The 26,106-nt window shown below is 38.7% G+C and overlaps 1 protein-coding gene across 5 annotated transcripts in view; it reads right to left on the reverse strand.

The window, feature by feature from the left end:
* Positions 1–1,334: 1,334 nt before the first annotated feature.
* AKAP7 (A-kinase anchoring protein 7) overlaps positions 1,335–26,106 on the reverse strand; it is a 149,972-nt gene continuing 125,200 nt past the window's right edge. For 3 of the 5 annotated variants that reach the window (XM_032339511.1, XM_032339515.1, XM_032339516.1), the window contains one exon: positions 2,375–3,343. In XM_032339511.1, the coding sequence (XP_032195402.1) occupies positions 3,147–3,343 (197 nt within the window). In that variant the 3' untranslated portion in view covers positions 2,375–3,146. Of the gene's footprint in view, positions 3,344–26,106 lie in introns of all 5 variants that reach the window. The other 2 variants (XR_004284946.1, XM_032339514.1) reach the window with 2 other exon arrangements.

A 26,106-nucleotide genomic window follows, 5' to 3' on the forward strand; every position in this document is an offset into this window, starting at 1 on the left:
TTTGGAATATTTCAGATCCCAAACTTAGATTTTTACGAATTCTTATTTGGTTTTGAAGAATGGATCTAGCAAGAAAACATGTTTTATTGTGTATTTCTCATTATTTTTGTAAACGTGCTTAAATGAAGATTTCATTGTTAAGGATTAGAATCTTTAATCCCTAACTTAAGTACCTGAGTTTCCCTCTGCCCACGCCCACCCCACCCCTGCCAGTTCCTTCCTAAGTTCCATCCTATTGGCTGACAGTCTCTCATAAAACTCATGGAACTTCAGGGCTGCGAGGGAGCTGGCTTGGTCAAAAGAAAGCGACACCCTTTGTTACCGATCTTTAACTCATGAAATGTACTACACTTGGTAGAGAGAGAGAGGAAGTGCTGCATTGTGGAAAGACCGTGGCTTTGAAGTAGAAGACCCAAGTTTAAGTTTACCCCTGCCTTTTAATAGCTTTATAAAGAGCCTATGGCCTCTTTATAAAGAGCTTTATGGCCATGTCACCATTTATGGCCCCAGTTAGCACAGTTTCATAATCTGTCAGACGCTCCTAGCAACTTCCCAGCAGGGTCACCAAAGGGAAGAAATGTCACAATGGGCCCGAATCATCCAGCACACAGGCATGGAACCAATGGAAGCGATGATTCTTAACTCAAGACCTGTGACCACAGATGGCAAAAAAGGACACTGTCTTTCAAATTGTTTGGAAAGATTGGAACAGCTCCTTTAGAATAAAGATCTCTATGGATAGAGACTGAGAAGAGCTATTTATCTTGAAATCCTGTTAACCCTGGACTAGGGGACAGTGAAGATAGCCCTGGGACATTGAGATGGGGTCCCGGGTCGCTCACAGTGGCCTTGAAATTAGACACTCAGTCTCCTCGAGTTCGTATCTTTATTTGAAAAACAAAGCAAGCCCCAAAATATCTTTGCTTCCCATCTTACGGGTTTGTTTAAGGAAGCTGTCTTCCAGCAGGAGAGGCCTCCACCACCAAGGGATTTCATGGGAAGCAGCTGCTGTCTTACGTGGGAAGGATCCGCTCCTTTCACCTTTGCTCCTGCTGTCACTTCACTGACACGTGATTAGCAGTTTGGGGGAGGCTATTTAGATTTTCTTTGCATTCAACATTCTGTTGTTGATTCTCTGTGAAGCTGACTGACTTGAGGTGATTTAAAAAATCTGCAGTTGAAGGTGTTCCGGCAACTGCTATCTGAGCATGAAGGAGAAGGTCATGAATAAAGATGAAGAAACACTACAACCACCCAAGCGCCTGTTTATGGCTTCCTTCTACCAGCACAAAGCCAACAACTTCCAAGAAGGAGGAAAAAAGTGAGGAGAGGCAACAAGGGAAAACCATACATTTATTAAGAGGCATGAAAATGCATAAACTCATTTATAAATAAATGTCGAATTTACCCAGTGAAAAAATAGCTAAAATCCATGAGTGAACTGGATTTTACATTTGAAATGATTACATATTTGATCTCCAATTTCCCCTCCATTGTGATGTCTTAGTAGCAGCAATTTTGCAATGGCTATAGAAAAAGCTGTTACCGAGATTTTCATATGGGGGGAAATTTTTCAAGAATTGTCTTTAAAAATGAACCAGTGCAAACAAATTCAGATTATAAGGGATACAGTAAGTCCTAGGGCTTATCTTCAGAAGAGTAGAAAATAAAAATCCCAAACATTTATTCATTAAGAAATGAAAAAGCAAACTACATTTTGATCATTGAAAAATAATACATATGGATATTATAAAACATTCTTAACCAGTTATAATAATTACACTTAGAAATGTTCATTCAAGTACTAGTGTATTCAATAAACATTCTAATTCCCATTAAAAGTAACACTAGGTATAGACTTGTGTGGACAATTACTACTTCTGATTTAATAACGACAAAAATCACATCAACAGAAGGCAAGTGACCCTTAAAATACAGTGGTTTTTTTTGTATGTAAATGATTTTTCACAGTCTATATGTGTTATCTGTGAGAACCCAAGGAACATCTCACGACAGCTAATTAAGTCCTTTCTATAAAATAACTCGATATTACAGAAACAAACATGCTAAAACACAAGTTTAGCTTTAAAAATAACCAAGTTTAATCCGTTTTCTTTGGCAAGAAATTGTTAATTCCTTACCAAATGTTGGTTTCCTTTTGTGTAGACACTATCAGGACACTTCTTTGGTATTTACCAAAGAGCTATGAAATAATCTCACGACATTTCATGGACTAGGGTACCATGATAGCAATGCAGAGCTTATGTCAAATTTGCAATGAAATCAACCTGGTTTCCTTGATTACTGTTGTTAACAGATATTCCTTCAAAAAGCTCCCTCCTAATCCTGGCCTGAGTCTCAGGCTTTAACAAAAGTTCCTTTATCTGTTTCACTTTGGCCTTCAGACTCATCCTTTCTCGGTGCAAAGCTTCATTAATTAAGTCCCGGAGTCCAATAGGTTTCTTGCCTAGGGAAAAAAAAAATTATGTAATACATTTTACAAACAAATGCCAGTGAAAAATATGAAATATGGCACACTGACTTATCAAAAGAAGGTTAAAAGAAACCTTTAAGATGTTGCCCACGTTTCATAGAAAAGGCTGCATTTTGCCAAAAATATATCATTTGCGTGAAACCAATTTACTGTAAATAAAAATCACTGCATAGCCATAGCAGACGGATGACAGACATGAGACATTATGGACCAACAGCATGGACAACGAATTCAACAGGGATTATTTTACTCTTAGCACTTGTTAGCTGTGTGTGTGTTTTGGCCTCAGATAAAGTGGTCAAGTGCCCTGTTAAGCAATATAAATGGCAGTATTCCAGCGACGGCCAGGCCCCTTCCATGGCCTCTAATTTGAGTCCACGAGGCATAACCCCAAGTCCCCTCTCCCTCGGCCATGGTGGAAGGCAAGTGAAACCCAGGCCATTCTTCTGGAAGTTAATTTCCTCTGCTAGTCCCAGCACTTCTCTTCTGTTGTGTTTCAGAAATGCAAACATACTGATCATGAAAGTCGTAGGCAATCTCCACGGATTGGACAAGAGACACCGAAACAGCACAATGCAAATTAATCCGTTGACTCAGCAGAGGGGAGCGGGATGCTTCTCACGGAGCCGCGGGGCCTGCCTGCATTGGGCTCTCATTTCCTGTTGTTGTCACTCTCAGTGCCATTCCTACCAGCCTCTTGAGTTTTCACAGAGCTCCCATCCCCTGGCTTGCTTTTGTTCTGTGTTTCTTCCAGATACTGCTGGACAGCCTTGAGCACCGCGTTCTCCACCAGCCTCTTACTGAGCCTTACCAGTTCAGCATCATCGGGCTCACCTCCATTCTTATCACCTACATTCCACAATAGAGAAGAGAGGTCACTGAGGTCATAGTGCCACAGACACTCGGCATGCAGGGGCCGCTACTTCGCTTAGTTAAAGAGCGCAAGCATCCTTTCAATCTGTCATTTGGATCTATAAATCCAAGAACACTGGCGTGGCTTTTCATTTGGTATTTGCAGAAACAGGAAATGGCCCATTCCCGAAGATTTCAGATCGAAAAGTAGTTTGTTAACCCCAATCTAAAAATACACCACCTTGCCATGCTGGAAGTTTCCCGTTTCTAGAATTTTTGTTCTTCTCTCATCCAAGGTTATTTGCTACTGTAAAAGTCCATGTGCCCACCACCTGAAGCCTCAGGCATGTGAATTCACCAACTAGATCTGCGTCTGCTTGCCCTTCGTCACCACCAAATGTCAGGCGATCAAGATTTCCCAATCAACTAACTACTTAAATCCCTAGTTTTTTAAACGTCTGGCCCATAGGTTGGTTGTTAATAAACTCTCATCACTCCCAGGAAGACAAAGGCTGTTACTACTGCTAGGAACTATTTCAGATAAGCTTGTAAAAACTAATACTCCTTTTATTCTCAGTGCTATCACTGCAATTTAAGAAATAAGAAACTTGTCCAGAGTTAGGATGACAATCGTAAATTACTAGATGTTAATACTTTATGGCCACAGGCCACTTGGGTGGCTCAGTTGGTTAAGCGTGTGTCTTCTGCTCAGGTCATGATCGCAAGGTCGTGGGATCAAGTCCCACACTGGGCTCCCTGTTCGGCGGGGAGCCTGCTTCTACCCTCCCTTGCTCTTGTTCTCTCTCTTTCTCGCTCCCTCTCAAATAAATAAAGAAATGAAATCTTTGAAAATTTCTTTATGGCAATTTTATTTTCCTGCTAGTTATGATGAAGGTTTAATTATTCCATCTTTCATTATACTGTAAAATGGCTGGTTTTCATCTATTTCTCCTGTGCTAGACATTTCCCACTCCCTCTCTTCCTTGTCTCCGTTAACTGGGAAAAAAACACAAGGAGCTCATCTCTCATGCCATTCAGTCCCTCATTTCCTTCTACCGAGTTGCTAACCCCAGAAAATAGATGACTGGAAGCAAAGACATTTGAGCACCTAAAAAATGATAAACAAATACTAACAGATCTCAAGTGAGTGACAGACAGCGATAGAGCAACAGTATGGGACTTCAATATTCTACTTTCAGCAATGAATAGATCATTCAGACAAAAAACCAACTGGGCTTGAACTGTACTTTAAACTAAATGGACCTAAAATATAATATACATAATACACAGAACATCCATAACATACCATAACAGTATGGTATTAGAATAAAAACAGAAACAAAGACCAGTGGAGCACAATCTAGAGCCCAGAAATAAGCTCATGCAAATATCGTCAACTAATATTTGACAATGGAGCCCCCGCCCCCCGCCAAAAAAAAACAATGGCCAAAGGATACGCTCTTCGATAAATGGTGCTTGAAAGACTGGACATCCACATGCAAAATAATGAAACGGGACTCCTGTCTCATGCACACTCACAAACATTAACTGGAAATGGAATAAGGACTTAAAATAAGACCTAAACCCAGAAAACTTTGAGAAGAAAACAAAGGAAAAAAAACTACTTGATACTGGTTTTGGGTGATTTTTTTGGATGACACCAAAGAACAAGCAATGAAAGTAAAAATCAGCAAGTGGGACTATCTCAAATTAAAAAATCTCCTCCACAGCAAAAGAAATAATCAACAAAATGAAAAGCAATCTACAGAACAGGAGGAAATATTTGCAAATCATGTATCTGATAAGGGGTTAATATTCAAAGTACATAAGGAACTTATTTAACTCAATAGCAAAAACACAATCTAACTTAAAAATTGGCAGAGGACGTGAATAGACATTTTTCCAAGTAAGACATACAAATGGTTCACACGTACATGAAAAGTGCTCAGTATCTAATCATCTAATCATCTCAGTATCTAATCATCAGGGAAATGCAAATCAAAACCACAGTGAGCTATCCCCCCACACCTATTAAATATTTAGTGTCAAAAAAATAAGAGGTAACAAATACTGTCAAGGATGCGGAAAACAGGGACTGTTGATGGAAATCTAAATTGGTGTAGCTATTACTGAAAACAGTACGGCATTTCCTCAAAAATTTAAAAATAGAATTACCCTATGATCCAGTGATCCCACTTCTAGGTATATATCTGAAGAAGATGAAATGACAATCTCAACAAGCTCTCTGAGCTCCCCTGTTAATCACAATATATCTCACAAGAGCTAAGACAAGAAAACAACCTAAGCGTACAACGATGAATAGATAAAGAAAATGAAATGAGGTATTTATGTAAAATGAAGGACATTAAAAAAAAAAGCCATAAAAAGAAGGACATCCCGCCATCTGTGACAACATGGATGGAACTTGAGGGCATTATGCTAAGTGAAAGGAGAAAGACAAATACCGTGTGATCTCATTTATATGTGGAATCTAAAAACACTGAACTAAAGTAACAGAAAGTAGAATGGTGGTTGCAAGAGACTGAGCAGGGCTGAAAAATGAGGAATGTTGGTCAAAGGGAGCAGATTTCAGTTATAAGATCAATAAGTTCTGGGGATCTAATGGAGAGCATGGCATTATAGTTAACAACACTGTATCATACACGTGAATGCTGCAAGAAGGTAGAGCTTTAACGTTCTCACTATACCAGTAACAAAATAGAATTATGTGAGGTAAAGGATGTGTTCACTAATGTCTTTGTGGCAAACATTTTGCATATATAACTGTGTCAAATCATCATTAAATTTACACAATGTTATATGACAATTATATCTCAAGAAACCTAGGGAAGAAAAAGAAGCAATGAGATTGCTCACACATAAGGGTCAGCTCAGTTTTAGAATATCACCCAAGGACTCTGGAAGGCAAATGTCCAGTGTTGCACTTGTATCCTTAGGTCTGGGACAGGTGGTTACTAAGGGTATAAGCTGGAGGATGGATAATTATTTTCTATTCTTACATGACAAGGATTGAACTACAGAAGCACATATGCTCAGGGTGAGAACTGGTCTCCAACCCTCCTTCTGAGCCCCAGCATTTCTGTTTAACACATGTCCAGGACCAACTCTGTTTATAACCATCATTCCTAGCAACACCCAGGAAGATGGGAGAGAGTCTAAAGATTCATCTAGACCTGCTACGAAGGGGAGTCCTTAACAACTGCTTTCCCCTCAAAAGCAGCAATATGGCACTCCAGATCCATCATTAAAAGTTCTAGAAAGAACATCTGTGGTGCAAAATATGCTTAGAATTGAGTAAGCTTCAACTCCATAATATCTACATAGAAGTTACTGAACATAAATATGTAAGGATATTATCAAAAGGAAGATAAAGAAATTCATTACTGATAACACATTTGGGGGTAATTTAAGGTCATTTTTATTAGTAAGAATGAACGAATATATTGTGTAATACTGAAAGGGTTTTACCTTAATCTTACAAGATAGTGTTTATACTATATTGCTGATACCTCCAAATGTGTTTCCTATCTGGAACTATTTGTATAATGGCTCTTCAAACTTAAGAGGGTGGGGTGCCTGGGTGGCTCAGTGATTTAGGCTCAGATCATGATCTCAGGGTGGTGACATTGAGCCTTGCATCGGAGTCCACGCTCAGCAGTGAGTCAGCTTGAGATTCTCTCTCTCACTCTTAGCCCCACACCTGCCATTTTATGCTCATGCGCTCTCTCTCTCTCTCTCTCTCTCTCACACACACACACACACACACACACAAAACCCAAAAAACAAAAAATATAAAAACACTTAAAAACGGAAAATCAAGCTGCAAATGAAGGAAACTCTAAGTACCCTCCAAAACACCAGAAATGACTACAACCATCATCCTACTGATGCTGTGTGCCTAGACCAAAGAACCTGTTCCTCCGGGCTGTCTCCTACCCTCCACAGCTTTAATGTCAGTCATGATATCATTGATCCTCAGTAAGACAGCTGGGCTGTTTTGGAGTTTAATCATAACTCATTCTCTAAGATGCCTCAGGTCAAAAAAAAATGTGTGTTTCTGAGATTTTTCTGGGTCTGCTATGAAGTGTTTCCACTACTTCAGAGATTAAAAACACAAAAACCTTCCCACAAAAAGCTAATTTTCCCTTCTGAGTTTCCTATTTCTGATTATGCATTTATCATTATCCAAGTCAACCAAGCTCTAACGTCACCATCTCTAACAGCTTCATTTCCCTCATCAACCCATTTAATCGCCAAGCCCCAGCAATGTGCTTTTCACAATTTCTCCTCTCTTTAAATGCATCTGGTACATACCTCTAGATTACTATTTCTAAAATGTCCCTTTTAGTCTCCAATGTCTCTATGGGAAAATTTAAACTGGTCTTCCTAAGCTTTCTAGAACTGACCTTTGGTGATCCCCACATGGCTGTGCTTCTGCTGTGAGCTTCCACCGTCTCCTGAGGAGCCTCAACATCGCCCTCTATTTCTAGATGGCCCTCCCTTTCTCTAATGAAAATCCCACTGCTCCATGAAGCCTTCCCTGACTAACACAGCCAGAAGTGGCTCCAGGAACTCGGGCTGCAGGGAGAGTACATGGTCATTTGGTCATTCATTCACATAAGCACTAAGGACCTACAAGATACCTGGCTATTCTAGCCCATGGGGACACAGCAGAGAATAGCACAAAGTCCTATTGGTTTTCCTTTCTTATTTTCTTCACAAAGTATGAGCCTTGTTTATTAACGTATTTACTCAACAGCTACTGATTGAGTGTCTGCTCTGCTAAAGATCCGGTCCTGAGTAAAGAAACCATGTCCTAGGCTTCTCGGACACCCCTCAATCATGAAGGCTCAACAAGTATTTTTCAGTTCAATGAACTATGGATTAAAGTCCTTAAAGGACTGTAAGTATTCCTATCTTGCTATAAGGATAGCACACCTTGGCCAGAAATTTACATTCAGTATTCATTTAAAGCAAAAGCAGAGAAGAGTAACCCAAATAGTCATGTGAAAATCTCTAACCACCTGGCTTGGTAAACCAAGTCAATATGACAAAATATCCAGCCTATTGGACAAATATTAACCATCTACAATAACTAACCAATCAACCAAAAAAGCAAAGAAATTTATAAATGAATTCTCCAGATCTATCCTGAATCCCACCTTAGGATTTCCACAAAGCACCCTTAGGGCTCTTTACGTCACCTCAAGGAAGATCCTACCAGAAGGTTCATCACAGAGCCCTGAAAGTGTGCAGCAATTAAAAAAACATGTATCTCCATTCCAGTAAGATCTTATTTGTAGTCCCACTTTCAACAGACTTAGTTCAACTTAATTAACAAGAGGCATCTTAAGATTAAAGTTATACTGATTTTTCTTCTGCTTACTACTTGAATAAATATATGTCTCCATACTGACTGCTAAGATAAATAGCTACTTTAGTATAACCTGAAGGATAGTTTAAAACAGCATTTCAACATGCCATTGCAAGGTACACAAACTATCTTTTGAAATTTCAACAAAGGTACACACAAAAAATATTCTCAACCTATGAAGCAAATTATTGATAAAATTTTCTTTCTTGGTCAGGTTGGGCTATTTAATATCATACCTACTTAAAGTGACAGATTAACCTTTGTCTTTGACACTGTTATTTTAGAAGTCTCCTCCAGAATAATCTTCAATCAATTTCTTGGGAGAATACTAAAAATATAAAAGAAAGGCAATGGGAAACTCTGTTAAACCCACCAAATACTATTTTTCCCTAAAAGAAGACCTAAACTTTCAACAAATTTCAAGTAAGCAATTTCACACTTTAAGAATTCGAACATCATTAACCCACTGTATGTACCCATGATTCTGTTTTTGTTTATAACACCTGAGATCTCTGATACCAATACAATGTAGAGAGAAAATTTATTTTCGTGGTTAAAAAAAAAAGAAGTTAATTCCTTTGTAACAAAAATATGTTCTACCTACTAGGATCATTTAAGATCAACATGAATATGGTGCAGCTGTCCTTCTGTGTGAGTTAACTTCTTCATTGATGTCACATAGTGGGCTTCAGGAACCATCACCATTCCCCACCCACCATAAATATCTATTTGTTTTGACAACAATGAATCGTGCTAGGACTGCCTGGGTGGTTCAGTCTGTTCAGCATCTGACTCTTGGTTATAGCTCAGGTCATGAGCTCAGGGTCATTTGACTGAGCCCTACGACTGGCTCTGTGTGGAGTCTGCTTGCCATTCTCTCCCCCTTTCTCACCTCTGCTCCTCCACCCACTCACACGCTCTCCTTTCTCTCTCAAATAAAGATCTGAGTCGGGGGAAATTGGAGCGGGAGATGAACCATGTGATACTGTGGACTCAGAAACAAACAGAGGGTTTTGGAGGGGAGGGGTGTGGGGGTTTGGGTGAGCCTGATGGTGGGTATTATGGAGGGCACGTATTGCATGGAGCACTGGGTGTGGTGCATAAACAATGAATTTTGGAACATTGAAAAGAAATAAAATAAAATAAAATAGAATAGAATAAATCATGCTAAGATGTTCTAAAAGAGAACAAAAGAAATCTTGCTTACAATCCCATGTAAGTCCAAGGGAGAAAGTACAACCACATTCAAAGTACTCAATTGTCCCAATCAAAATCTCAGCGTATTATTTTATGAATATCAACAAACTGATTCTGAAGTTTCTATGGAGAGGAAAAAATAACATAATAGCTAATGTAATACTGAAGAAGAAGAACAAAGTTGGATGACTGACACCTTTCAACTTCAAGACTAGCTATAAAACTCTAAAAAGATAGTCTGGTATGGACAAAAGAATAGATAAATATATCACTGGGAAAGTGAAAATATTCTGTATGATACCATAAGGATAGATACATGGCATTATATACTGGGCTCAGCCCAGAGCATGTACAATACCTAGAATGAACCATAAAGTGAAGGATGCTGTCGTTGGTAATGATGTGTCAGTGTAGCTTCATCAATTGTAACAAAGTATCACTCTGGTGAGAGATATTGATGGTGGGGAAACTATGCATATGTGGGGGACAGAGAGTGTACAGGAAATCTCTGTATCTTCCTCTCAGGTTTTCTGTGAACCTAAAACTCTTCTATAAAAACATAATATAATAAAGTCTAAATTAAAGAAAAAGTTCTTGTTAGCTCACATCCCAACTCTTAGGAACTTCACGTGGTATCTGAACAAAGGCTTCCTAAGCACCTTCTCATCACTTGCACCATTCCTGCAGCATAATTGTGTCCCTCTTAGCAGTGGATTTTTTCTCTTTTTGACTGAGCTTACCTTTTCTTTTCATCTACCCAGATAAAAAGAAACGCTAATAGAGATCTGTAGGTTATTCTAAAAACTGGGGTGGCACACTCAATTTCTTGCACACCACTTGCAACTTATCTGTGACAAGGGACAGATCAAGAATTGTTCCCAACAGGACATTTAAACTCACACTGTCCTTGGGCACTTATCCACCCAAAATATTAGCTGTTAACAACCCAGGAAACAGAGTTCCTGTAAATAAAGCTCCCCTCCTCTTGCCGAATACCAAAATTCCTTCCCACCTCCAACATACACACACCAGAAAATTTTAGAAACAAAAATACCAAAACTGTATTTTAAATTCTTTCTATAACATAAATTTCAAAAAGGGGGGGGAAGCCCTTGTAAGTTTTATTCTGGGTTCAGTAGCACAGATGATGCTGTGTGAAAAATGGACAATCCTCACCACCCCACAAGGGATCCTGGAGATCACTACATTGTAGGTCCCTCCATGTGCCCCACTCTAGCAATTTTTAAATTGGAGGGGGCAGATAGCAAGCAGTTACACTGAATATCACTAATAGATCTGAGGGGAAACAAAGTGGGGATAAGGTCCCAACGGGCAGTTGCCCTAGAGCCTGAGTGGGCCAGGACATGACCCACACAGCCTCGGCCAAAACTGTCATAATGAAAAAGTGTTACGAGGCTCTCGGGCCTTTTGTTACCACAGCTAGTGCTGGCGCTCCAGAGTCTTCACTTCCCTCCATTGTTGCCCAAGTCATAGCCTGAAGCCAACCCCTTGATCCACATATCCCTGTAAGAACCTTACAGGATTCTTGCAAAGACTCCAAATCACATGGCTTAGGATGCTTTCTATGATTTGTGCTCCTAAGACCACTCTTCATGCAGTAATATCAGAGAAGTGATAAGACACATTTGCTGGAGGTTTGTAGGTCAAGCAGCCTACCAAAGAAATCTTTCCAGACATCATGTAATAACCATCTCTTGTAGAGATTTCTCTTTTTCATCTTCTTCTATCTTAACATCCATTCTCTGAGTCCTTATTTTGATCTACACTGTTCTCTATACAATTTCTACTGTAATGCTATCATTTCTTATTGGAAGCCTTGGTGATGAGCTAGAATTAAGGGTAGTGATGTGATAGAACTCCTAATATGTGTGTAAGGAGAGAAAAATATATATGTATGAGTATATATATATATATATATATATATGAGTTTTGCTATTTTCTAACTGCACAGGCTTGTTCACAATCTCTCTAAACCTAAATTTCCCTTCAATAGGCCACTCGTGAGGATAATATAGCTTGCATTGTTGTTGAAAGCATTAAAGATAAGGTATGGAAAGTGCCTAACATTGCACCTAGAACATAGTAGGCTCTCAAAATATGGTAGGTATTTTATTAGTACATGTTACACATGTATTATGATTAGATCTGAGTTCAATTTAAGAAGGATGAGCTCAATACTTACTATAAGCCAATCATTAATTCACTCAAACATTTTATTTAGTGCCTACTATGTGTCATCATTAAGTATTTAAAAATAAATAAAATCACAGTGCCTGAGTGGCTCAGTTGATTAAGCATCCAACTCTTGATTTCAGTTCAGGTCATGATCTCAGCGTCGTGAGATCAAGCCCCTCATCAGATTCCACACTGAGCATGGAGCCTCTCTCAACACTCCCTCTCTCCCTCTTCCTCTGTCCCTCTGTCTCTCGCTTGCTCTCTCGCAAATAAACAAATAAATAAAATCTAGTCTCTGACCACAAAGAAGTTAGTCTAGGAAGACGACCAATAAACAATGATTGTAAAACAACAGGTTAAGGGCTATGATAGAATATGTTCAAGGTCCCAAGGAACTGGGAAGGAATAACAAGGTTAATTTTCACAGAGGAGGTATTTCAGCTCAGTGAATAGGAGTTTCAGGCATGGGGGTAGAGGTAGTAGGAAGGTTTTCCTAGACATAACAAAGGCACGAGTATGTGCTAAGAAGAATGAAAATCCATGATGCAGGTGAGGAACTAGAGGTACTTCCATGGCATAAAGAGTTCAGAGTGTCACGGAGAGGATGGGGGGAGGTGTAGGAGGAAAGAAGTCTGGAGAGCAAGTACAGATGAAAGGACTTACACACCATGCTATGGAGTCTAAGTTCATTCTATAGGCAATAGACACTTATTGCAGAATTTTAAGGATAACATATTTTAGGAAATTCACTGTAATAGCGATATGGAATATGGAAGAAGTATTTGAAAGGGGTAAAAATAGAGACAAGTTTTTACAGTAGACAAAAAGAGAAACAATGAGAACATGAACTATGGTAGAGACACAGTTAAGAAACAGGAAGGAATATTGGGTCAGAGAGCCAATTTAATTAGGAAAGGATTTTAAGGAAAGAAGAAGTGGGGTATAAAATATATATATATGAAGAAATATGGTCAAAAATGTTTGAAATTCAATAAAAACTTAAACTCTAAGCTCAAAAAGCTCAAAAATACCAAATTTAAGATATGTGAAGAAAATCATACCAAGGAACATCATGATCAAGCTGCTAAAACCAATATTAAGAGAAAATCATAAAAGCAGCCAAAAGAAAATTGATGTATTAACGCAGAGGAACAAAGAGAAGGATGATAGTAGACTTACTCACAAGAAACAATGCAAGCCAAAAGACATGAGTACAACCTGTTTAAAGTACTAAAAGATAAAGAAAAGGCAACAAAGAACTCTTAATCCAACCGATTATCTTTCAAAAATGAGAGAAAAAGAAAGATTTTTTCAGACATACAGGTGCTGAGTTAATCATCAGCCAACCAGCATTAGAAGAGATATTAAAGGAAAACTTGAAGCAGGAAAAAAAAAATGATACCAGATGGAAATTTGGATCTACTCAAAGACAAGAAAGAACTAAAAACTGTATATATGGTACATATGTAGGTAAAAATTAAAGATTTTTTCCTCATTCTTTTTTTTTTTTTTTTAAGATTTTATTTATTTATTTGACAGACAGAGATCACAAGTAGGCAGAGAGGCAGGCAGAGAGAGAGGAGGAAGCAGGCTCCCCGCTGAGCAGAGAGCCCGACGCTCTCTGGGGCTCTATCCCAGGACCCTGGGATCACGACCTGAACCAAAGGCAGAGGCTTTAACCCACTGAGCCATCCAGGCGCCCCTTTTTCCTCATTCTTAATCTCTTTAAAAGACAAATGTTTTGGGGCACCTGGGTGGCTCACACTTGGTTGAGTGTCCAACTTTTTAAAAATTTTTAAAAAATATTTTATTTATTTATTTGTCAGAGAGAGAGAAAGCACAAGCAAGAGGAGTGGCAAGCAGAGGGAGACCCAGGTTCCCTGCTGAGCAAGAAGCCTGATGTGGGACTTGATCCCAGGACTGTGGGATCATGACCTGAGGCAGAGGCAGACACTTAACCGACTGAGACACCCAGGTGTCCCGGGTCTGACTCTTGATTTCTGCTCAGGTGATGGTTTTGGGGTTGTGGGTTTGGGCTCTATGTTGAGCTCTGCGCTGGGTGTGGAGCCTGCTTGAGATTCTCTCTCTCTCTCTCTCTCTCTCTCTTTTTTCTCATGTCTATCCCAGCCTTGCTCTCTCTCTCTCTCTCAAAAACAAAAACAAACAAACAAAAAAAATGTTTAAAATGGAGTTTATAAAATACGTAGATATAAAGTACACAGCAGCAATAGCACCAAGACTGGGCAGGAAAATGGAAGTAAGTGTTGTAAGATTCTTTTGTAAAATGTGAAGTGGCATAGTATCATTTGCAGGCACACCGTCCTAAGTTAAGAATGTATATTTTAAAACCTTAGAGCAACCACTAAAGTAAACATAAAAATTAGCACAGCTAATAAACCAATAATAAACACAGGTGGAATACTAAATTCTTAATACAAAATAAGGCCATAAAAGAGAAGGAAAAGGAACAATAAGGAGATAGGAAAAGCACAAACAAGGTGGGGTGTTTAAATTCACCCATATTGCTAATCACATAAAACATAGAATGGTCTAAACATTCCAGTAAAATGTTAAGGCTTGTTAATTTGGATAACAATTAAGAATCAGCTATGATGTCTACCAAAAATCTACTTCAAATATAAAAATACAGAAAGGTTAAAAGTAAAAGGATGGGAAATTATATATCATGCTAATGCTACACGAAAGGAAGCTAGAGAATTAATCAAACAGAGCAGATTTCAGAAAAAAAGAGTATTACCTGAGATAAAGAGGGACATTTTATAATCTTAAGGAAATCAATTTATCGAGAGATTATAAAAATCCTAAATGTGCATGCAACTAATAGCAGGAGCTTCAAAGTACTTGAAGTAAAACCAGATAGAACTGAAAGGATAATGGATAGTCCACAGAGTTAGAGATTTTGAGACCACTCTTACATTGATAGAATAGAGAGAGAGAAGTTCAATAAAAATATAGAAGCCTTGAACACTAGCAACCAAATCCATCAAACTGACAATTATAAAACACTCCACCCAACAACCACAGGGCGCACATTCTTTTTAGTACACAGAAAACCTTTACAAAAGGAGATCATATTCTGAGCCATAAAACAAGTCTTGATGGATTTAAAATTACCAGCTCATCCAATGCATGTTCCCAAACCACAGTGGAATCAAATGAGAAATCACTAACAGAAAGACACAGATATCTTGAAAGTCCCCAATTATTTAGAAGTTAAACAACACAATTCTAAACAATCCATGGAGTAAAGAAGAAATTAGAAAATATTCTGAACTGAATAAAAATTAAAACACATCAAACTTATAGACAGCTAAAACTGTACTTAGGGAAATTTATACCATTTTATGCTTAGATAAGAAAATAAGAAAGGTTAGTCTCAAATTGGTGATCAAAGCTGCCACATTAAAAACACAGGGAAAGAAAAGCAAATTAACCCCAGGTAAACAGAGAGAAAGAAATAATAAAGATAATAGTAGAATGAATTTAAAAAAAAAAAAATACACAATAGTGAAAAAGCAAAAAAACCAAAGGCTCTTTGGGGGAAAAAAAAAATCGATAAGATTGAGAACTCTACCCAAACTGATCAAGAACAAAAAACCAGAAGGTATGTATTACCAATATCAGGAATGGGTGAGGGAATACCACCATCAACTGTACAAACATTAAGAGGATAATAAGGAAATACTATGAACAATTTTATGACAACAGATGCAACAAACTAGATGGAATGAGCAAGTCCCTTAAAAGAAACAAACTACCTGTTGCATGGAGATCATATGATAGTTGTCTTTCTCTGCTTGACTTATTTCGCTAAGGAGAAGAATAAATGAAACAAGATGGGATTGGGAGGGAGACAAACCATAAGTGACTCTTAATCTCACAAAACAAACTGAGGGTTGCTGGGGGGAGGGGCGTTGGGAGAAGGGGGGTGGGGTTATGGACATTGGGGAGGATATGTGCTTTGGTGAGTGCTGTGAAGTGTGTAAACCTGGCGATTCACAGAGCTGTACCCCTGGGGATAAAAATATATTATATGTTTATAAAAAATTTAAAAATTAACAATTAAAAAAAAGAAACAAATTACCTGATTGTTCAAGGAGAAACAGGTAAGTTAAATAGCTCTGTTAAAGAAATTGAAATTATAGTGAAAAAAAAAATCTTTTGGGGCTCATGGGTGGCTCAGTCAGTTAACTGTCTGCCTTTGGCTCAGGACCCTGGGATCCAGCCCCAGATCTGGGGAGTCTCTGCTCAGTAGGGAGTCTGCTTGTCCCTCTTCCACTGCCCCTCCCCCGCTCATTCTCTCTCTCTCTCTCTCTCTCTCTCTCTCACAAATAAATAAAATCTTTCCAAAATATCTTTCAACAGATGGTCCCACTGTTGGTAAATTCTACCATGTATTTAAGGTAGAAATTTAACCAATTCACAAAATCTTCTGGAAAATAGGAGAAATAGAACAACTCCCAATCCATTCATTGATATCTAAGCCAGACACTGTGAGAAAAGAAAACTATAGGATACTACCTCTCACAAATAGAGACACAAAAACCTTTGCAAAAATACTGCCATATCAAATATAGCAATGCATGGAAAAGATAATATATCAGAACTAAGAGGAGTTTATTCCAGAAATGCAAGATTGAGTTAACATTTGAAAATCAGAATAATTCACCATACTAACAGACAATCATCTCAAAATACAATCATCTCAATATAGTCAGAAAAAGAATTTAACAATATTTAATACTCACTCATTATAAACATCATGATAAACACTCTTAGCAAACTAAATGTAGAAGGAAATATTCTTAGGCTTAAAAGGGCTTGAAAACCTATAGCAAAGTCATACTTACTGGTAAAATGCAATGATTTTCCCCTGAGGTCAGGCACAATATAAAAGATCTGCTCTCTCTAGTACTACTCAGTGTTCTACTACAGGTCGTGGCCAATGCAATCAGACAAAACAACAACAGAAACAAGTAAAAAGCCTCTTAACTGAAAAAGAAGTAGTAAAATTGTCTTCATTCTCAGTGTATATGATCATCTATCTAGAAATCCTAAAGAATCTACAAAATTATGTTCAGCAAGGTCATAGGATACAAGGACTATATTTTTAAAAGCCAATTGTATTTCTATATACTAGCCACAAACAACTGAAAATTGAAAATTTTAAAAATATTTTTAATAGCATAAAATGTAAAACACTTAGGGATAATTCAACAAAATACACTTTATATACACCACAAAATTTCCTGAGAAAAATTAAGTAAGACCCGGGACACCTGGATGGCTCAGTTGGTTGGACAACTGCCTTCGGCTCAGGTCATGATCCTGGAGTCACAGGATCAAGTCCCGCATAGGGCTCCCAGCTCCATGGGGAGTCTGCTAATCTCTCTGACCTTCTCCTCGCTCATGCTCTCTCTCATTGTCTCTCTCAAATAAAAAAAATAAAATCTTTCAAAAAAAATTAAGTAAGACCCAAATAAAGGGAGAAACAAAATATACTCATTGATCAAAAGATAAAATAGTGTTCAGATGTCAACTCATCTTCTATTGTTCTACAGATGCAAAGCTATATCAATATAACCCCAACAGGATTTTTCAAAGAAATTGACAAAGTAATTCTAATGTATATGAAAATGTATCATGAAGATATAAAAGATACTAGAATAGTCAAAACATTTTTTTTTAAAGAGCAAAGTTGGAAATCTTATATTACCTGATTTCAGACCTATTATGAAGCTATAGAAACAGAGACAGTGTGGGTATTGATATAAAGACAGATACATAGATTAATGAAACAAAACAAAAAATCCGGAAATAGGCTCACAAACGTATGGCCAACTGATTTTCCACAAAGGTGACAAGATAATTCAACACAGAGAGAATAATATTTTCCAAAAAATGGTGCTGGGGGCTCCTGGGTGGCTCAGTGGGTTAAGCGCCTGCCTTCAGTTCAGGTCATGATGTCAAGATCCTGAGATGGAGCCCTGCTGGTCAGGCTCTCTGCTCAGTGTAGAGTCTGCTTTTCTCTCTCTCTCTCTCTCTGCCTCTCTCCAATCACCTCATGCTATCTCACTCTCTCTCAAATAAATAAAATGTTAAAAAATGTGCTAGGACCATGGTATAGGCGTATGCTTTAAAAGAGAAACTTGCCCCTTATCTTACACTATATATAAAAATGAACTCATAATGAACCACAGAACTAATTTAAGAGCTAAAAGTACAAAGTTTCTAGAGGAAAATACAGAACTTTTTAAGTGACCTTGGATTAGGCAAAGATTCTTAAATAGGATCTCAAAAACAAAAATTTACCAAAAAAACAAAAGGGGGATAACTTGGACTTCATCAAAATGTAAAACCTTTTCTCTTCTTAAGACATCGTTAAGAGGAAAAAGGCAAACCACAGGATGGGAGAAAATCCTTGCAAGTTATAGCCATTAAAAAATGTGTATCCAGAATACCAAAAGAAGTCTCATAACTTAGTAAGAAGACAAAAAAAAAAAATTTTAAATGGCCAAAAGAATTGAAGAGTTGTTTCACAAAAGATATACAGATGGACAATAAACATGTGAAAATGAATAACATCATTAGCCATCAGGGAAAGGCAAATTAAAATCACAAAGAGATATCATCACTCACCCACTAAAATTAAAATTAAAGACTTAACACTGTAAGTGTTGGTGAGGATATAAAGCAACTGGAACTCCTTCCTGTTGGTGGAAATGCAAAAATGGCATAGCAGTTTGTAAAAACAGTTTGGAAATTTCTTTTTAAAAAAATTATTATTATTTTACTTATTTATTTGAGAGAGAGAGAGAGCACAGATAGGGGGGCATCAGAGAGAGAGGAAGAAGCAGACTGCCCACAGAGCAGGGAGCCTGATGTGGGGCTCCATCCCAGGACCTGGGATCATGACCTGAGCTGATGACCTGAGCTGAAGGCAGATGCTTAACCGACTGAGCCACCCAGATGCTCCCAGTTTGGAAATTTCTGATAAAAATTGTTCTGATGAAAGTAGGCCATATTCTTGCCATGTAACCAGCAATCTCAGTGCTAGATAGAAATGAAAATAAATGAAATGAAAGCATATGGTTACACAAAAACCTATATATAAATGTTTGTACTAGCTTTACTCCTAATTTCCCCAAAACCACCCAAATATATCCTTCAGCTGGTGAATGAACCAAGAGGCTGTGGTACAGCCACACAACAGAACAGTACTCAGCAATAAAAAGGAATGAATTCTGATACATCAACAACACAGATGAATCTAAAATCCCTTATACTAAGTGAAAGAAGTCACAGTAGACCTCATAATGTAGGATTTCACTTTCATGATATTCTGGAAAAGGCAAAACCATCAGTATTGAAACTTGCTGGGGAGAGGGCAGGGGTTGACTTTAAATGGGCACTAAAGGACTAGGGGGATAAGGGAACTTCCTGGTCTTGATTGTGGTAGTGGTTATATGACCCTACATGTTGATTTCAACTCCCCAAACTGTATACAACACACACAAAGAGTGAATTATGTTATATGTCAATGACACCTCAATTTTAAACAACACTAAGGAGAACAATTTCTTCCTCATGATGAGGGACAATGTTGGGGTCTACTGGGGTCACCATGTGGACTCAGCAATAAGGAAATCCCAGTGCCAGGTCCCTGTTGGCAGTTAGTACGTAGCTGGTAACATGAATGATTTCCTCAGCTCCTCTCTCTGCTTTAAGGTAAGGCATTTCCCCCGTACTACCTGAAATCTCTCATGGCTGCATGCCTCAGATTCTCCATTGCCTTCCTCCTGAATCATTTTTTTCTGTTGTGCTCAATATCAAAATTTGAAAAATAATTTCCAGTGTAATGAACAGGGGTGGTTTCTGAGCATGAATGAAACCCAAATCATTTTAATTTTCCCCTTCAGTAAACACAACATGTATCATTTGGTCCAATCTGCTCAGAGAGAACAAACTCATGTGGCAACCAGCTCCTGATTGACAAGTGATCACTGTCACTCTGTTGTTGACATCTGTATCCAAGGGACACAGGACACATTGTGGGTTGTTTTGTTCACTTATTTTGCCTTGTATTGTTTCTAAGCTGTTCCCTATCACAAAATGCTCTCTATTATATAGAGACCATGGGCTTTTTTCTCCCTGAATTTTGATTCTTATATTGGAATGTAAGGAGTTCTCAATATCCCTATTTTGCTCAAGGACCACTATACATCATTTTGTGCAAAACTGATTGGGAAGTGCCATTTAAGCAGGAATAAAGGCCGCTTTCCTGATCTAGACGCAACGCTCACCAAGGCAGATCAGCAGCATAAATGTTGCCCTGGATCTAATCTGGTGAAATAACTTGTAACTCTAGATACCACTTTCCCTCTTTTACAAGCAATCAGGACACACCCGGATCAAAGGTCCCCCAGAGTGAGCAAATCCCCACTGGGCCTGTCAGGAATGCTTCCCTCCCTTCATTCACTTTTCAAAGTGCTTTCAGAAACATTGTTGCATCTGGTTCTCCAAGGAACCTCTTGAGGTAAAATAAGTGCTATTCTTCCCAAATTACAAGCAAGAACAATGAGACACAAGAGGTTACACAAACTAAGATCATAGAGTAGAAGTGACAAAAATGTGACATTCTCACTCAGAGTCAGGTAGATGAGTTCATCCAGGGCACCCGCCCCCAGGCAGATTTCCCCCAGCTCTCGGGCGCACTCACACCCCAGGGAAGGAATGGTACACGGGAGAGAAACAGCACATAATTTAATGGTTGGTTAGTTGGAAGAAAAAACAAAAACAAAAACAAAACCAAGAAATTTACAAAATTTCACTCTCAGATTAAGATTTTGATACTAAAGAATGGATATTGATGAATGTGGCATAATTCCTTCCTTCCACCTCCCGTCCTTCCTTCCACCTCCCGTCCTTCCTTCCACCTCCCGTCCTTCCTTCCTCCTTCCTCTCATCTCCCCTTCCCCACACGGTTCCATGAACTCTATGTGTAATACGCCTTTGCTGCTATGAACACAGAAATTCCTCCAACACGGGCCCTGCCTTTAGGAGACCTGCCGTGGAGCAGCAGTAGAAGCACGTGTTCAGAGATAAAGAGGAGATCGTGAATGCTCACAAGGAGAGGTGTACAATATAGAGTGGGGACACGGAGTGCAGGCAATTCTAAATCGTGAAAAATATCACAAGGAAGGATGCCTGAGCTGGATCTTCGAAGCATTTCTCAGCAGGGCCAGGGAAGAAACGACATGACGGCGGGAGAAGTGGGAAATAAACCAGCTTGCTCAGGTAACTGCTGCACTTGGGCGAGCATCAAGTGACTGGTTAGTAGGAGGGAAGGAGAATGGTGAAGCCGGAAACAGACCCCGGGGAAACACTATGAAGACTCCTGCCGGGCATCCCATCATTTATTTCTACACAATTCATTTAGTCTTGTCTTGAAGGAATTCCTTATTTTAACCTATGAGGTATAATGTTAAAGATAATTAGATCTTTGCATTTCTGCTGATATTTAAAACTATAAACTTGGGTCTAAGAATGTCCCTATTATTTTATAGGAAAACAACAGCTATGCCACTAACCTACGATTATACTTCATTTTGTTTTAGGTTCAATGCAAATAACTAGCCCTTAAGTTCAGTGAGACAAGGGCATCATAAATACTTCAATATGATAGAATTAAATAAATAATATTTTTTTAAAATTATTCAACATATAGTTCCTTTTAACTCAGCTGCCTAATCCCAAACCAAACCCTTTTTGGATGAGACTGTAGAATGCATTTTATACTACAAGATTTTCAATCTGATTACTCAACAAGCTAGCACATAAGGTCACACACAGGTCAAATTGCCACTGTTTTTTTTCTTTGATGGCTTCCAAAACCTAGTTTTTAAAGTCTTACCGATAAAAATTCAGGTATACAAAACTATCTGGTCAGTGTATTTTGCTTGTAAATACTGACCAATCTGTGGACCCTATCTATCAGGTATTGTAAAAGCAACAATAGTCGGTCAGAGAATATGTGATCCAAAAGAAAACTTGAAAATGATTGATCATTACAATAAAATCAGAGGAGTGCCTGGGTGGCTCAGTCCGTTAAGCGTCTGATTCCTGATCTCAGCTCAGGTCTTGATCTCAGTGTTGTGAGTTGAAGTCCCACATTGGGCTCCATGCCCAGTGTGGACTCTACTTTAAAAAAAACTTTAAAAATAAAATAAAATAAATAAAATCAAGAGAAAATACAATTTAAAGTAATCCTTAGCCATTATTCAGGGCATATAACAAAATGAATAAAAAAACAGCATACTGGTGAGCACTGAGTTCTGAGCACTGGACCCTGTTTCTCCAACTGTGAAAGGGGCCAGGCATCCTGCTCTGCTGTCCCCACAGACTGTTGAGAGGCTCCCAGGGGACAGTGTGAATTCCTAAAGAGAGAGAGGTGCCAAGAAGCGATGTCTCCACTTATCCTCACCTCCTGACCAAGCCAGCCCTAGCCACCCCCACTTCCTCACACACGCCTTGCCTTACTGCCAACTTGTGTTCATTAAAATAGTCTCATTACTCATGTAAACAAACAAACAAACTGAAGCTTGGTGAATTCACGCATTTATTGCTTTAGCTTTAGGAAGAATGACTGAAGAAAGTAATTTAGGATATACTTTTCTTTTCTCAATGACCTATCACTATCAATTTACTAGAGGCTTCCAGAAAGCACTCAGATGAAAATGAAATGATTTTGAAGTTCTCTTTGGTGATATCTACTATTCATTAAAGTTCTTTGAGGGGCACCTCGATGGCTCAGTTGGTTAAGCCTCTGCCTTTGGCTCAGGTCATGATCTCAGGGTCCTGGGATCGAGTCCCACATCGGGCTCTCTGCTCAGTGGGAAGACAGCTTCTCCCTCTACGCCTCCCTCTGTGCTCGTCTCTTCCTTTCTCTATCTCTCTCTCAAATAAATACATAAAATCTTTTAAAGTTCTTTGAATATATGAATTCTTACAATAGGAAATTAAACTGGCATTTACACTTATTGAATAATGCACTAATAGCATGTAAATGTAAATTAACTAATTTCTTATGTCAGTTGATGTTTGTTTCCCAAGATCTTGATCTTCAAGTATGGAAGAACTCTTTCCAGCAAAGGAGTCTCAGGTCTGGGTAAGAAACCAGCCTACGGGTCCCAGGGTGGACAAAGAACAATCGGTGTCACACTGGGCTTCCTCACCGGGCTACCCCCATGGCAAGCCTGATGTCCCCGGGGAAAGCAGGGCACCAAACACACAGTTAGAAGGAGGAGATCAGAGATGAGACTGGTCTTGTCCAGTGTTTTTCTCTGAAGAGTAAACCAGAGCCTGTCCCTCCTATAGCTGCTTAGAGTCTCTTCTCAGGAGCCTCAGAGGATGAGGAGCCATCCTCCTCATCACCAGCTCCTTCGAAGACCTAGTGTCTGCGTCTGGGGTCCCAAGACTCTACATACTCGTGTTTTCATAACACCTAACATTACTTTACTTAGTTGTAACAATCCTATTTGTGGCACCTTTTAATACTAATAAGCCTATCTAATATTAAGTGCCTATTATGTGTCTGCCTTTTTTTCCCCCACACATTTAAATCAAAAGCTTACTATTATTATCACTATTTTACCTATGAGGAAAACCAGGGGTCAGAAAAGCCAAGAGACTTGCCCAAGTCCATGCAACTAAATATGGCAAAGTCAGGACACTTTCGCCATCTCACACTGCTGCTCCTTATCTGATAATGGGAAATTATTCCATGATACTTCCTGTGATGTCTTTAGCACTGCAATGAGACTTCCAACTAGAAAACATTTATGATGCTTCCTGTTAAGCTATAGGGTCAGAATACCAGGACTAGAATCCTAGCTCCTCCATTTACTAGCTCTGTACCCCTGAAATCTGCTTAACCCTTCCGAGGTTCACTTTCTTTATCTGAGAAACAGGAATAACAGTAGTTCTATCCCACAGGGCTGTTGTGAAAATTAAGTAAGATAACAACACAAAGCCCTCAGTACAGTATCCCGTTGTAGTAAGAATTCAATACAACTAGCTATTCTTACTGTTTTAAGTGAAAGCTTTCAACTTACAAGGTTACAAGGCTATTTGTTAATGATCCCCTTGCTATACATTTCTGTAAGCAAATATGATATGAGTAAGCCACTCACTTTATAGAGTATGTTCCTTAAAACAATGTTGGAGTGATGCAAAAAAGAAATTTATGCATTGTTCTTTAGAGCTTGCATCTATGCTCTTCAACTGAATGACACTCCTTCTCAGGTACAAAGAAGAACTACTGCTAATTAGTCTTGCATATGAACACTTCAGCAGACATAGGAACAGATCGCAGCTGAAAGTCAAAATCCTTCACAGCCTCTGAGTCTTGTTTTCCTAGTAGGGCCCTTCTATCCCTTGAGCCACATGCTTCTTTCCATCATTTGTTTGTTTGTCATCCAATCTCAAGAAGATGTGAGATAATTAGTGGCAAAAAATATATCCAGTAAAAAATACACTATAAGTAAAAAGTAAAATCGACACCAAGAAAAAACACAAGTTATAACAGCAAGTAAAGAACAGAGGGAAGTGTAGATCACAGAAGTGCAGGTCATGAGATCCATGAGTTGGATTCTGCGCTTCTCAATGTTTAGAATGAAGGGGGATGCACGGTGGTTCTCCTTGTCAAGAACTAAAGAGCACACCATGGTTCTTTCAGGCTCTGTGACTGACTGTGCCACTGCTAACCACCCCCACAGGGTTCCAGGCCACATCCATTTTATAATAATTGGCCCAAATCCTTTCTTCATTTATCACCCACCATTTCTGATAAGAGCACCCACTTCACTTCTCCCCTTCAGTTAACTGCTCATCTCATATTCCACATGACTCCAGCGAGGCTGTTGGTCTACCGGAGCAACACTGGTCCATATTGTGCCCTGCGTAAATTTTTTGAAGTGCTTTCTCCTCAAAACACTTCATCTCTATCTCTTAAAAATTTTTCTTTCACAATATACAGCATTTACTGGTATATAAAAGTACTTCATACCATAATACATAAATTACAGTCTTTAATATGTATAGTACCCTTCAGGGTTGTGTAGTTTACAACCTGTAACTTCCTTCAGAAACCCATTCTGCTCAAAAGTGGACAGGTAAAAATGTTCCCAAGGGCAACTAGAAGTCATCTCCACCACAGAATGAAGTCTGGGAGGTTGAGAACACAGATGCTGCTGGAGGAGACGGAGGGCTGACCATGCCTGTCAGTCAGCTTCAAGGTCAACTCTACCCTTCTTGTTTGTGTATGAGCCAGTAAGTTCTCCCTTTTAATAAAAAAAAAAAAAAAAGAATAAATTTGCCTTGATGTCTGTGACTTCCTGGCATCTAACCTCTAACTGCTTGACTCTTTTGACTGCCCTTTTCTATTTCTGTTCTGACTGACTGATCCCAGATCCTTTTAAGGATTCCTCAGACTTTTCAGAACATTCCACAGACTGGCCTGGCCGCCTGGCACCTGAGCATTTGGTTCCCTTTAATTTTCCAAAGCCATGGAGAGCATTGCTTATCATTCCAAACACTAACCTCTGCCTGGCTGTAGGTGTAACCCCCACCGTCTAATTCACTGCTTGTCCCTCTATCAAGTGTTCACAGTGAACATCATTAATTTGGAATGAGAGAACTAGAGACGTCAAAATCATATGTCAATTATATCTCAATAAAACTGGAAAAAAAGAGACATATTCACCAAAAAAATCACAGTGTAAGTAAGATTGGTAACACTGCAGAACACATACTTAAACTTTAAAAGAGAAATTATTTTTAAAGGATTTCATAAACTGTTTATGAATTAGTTTTAAAAAATTTTTTTCTAAGTTTACTAAATTGATCCAGGTGATGGATTTCCTTAGAAACATCTTAACAATTTGTTTGATTA

Source organism: Mustela erminea, chromosome 4, assembly GCF_009829155.1.
Source record: "Mustela erminea isolate mMusErm1 chromosome 4, mMusErm1.Pri, whole genome shotgun sequence".
Classification (NCBI taxonomy): domain Eukaryota; kingdom Metazoa; phylum Chordata; class Mammalia; order Carnivora; family Mustelidae; genus Mustela; species Mustela erminea.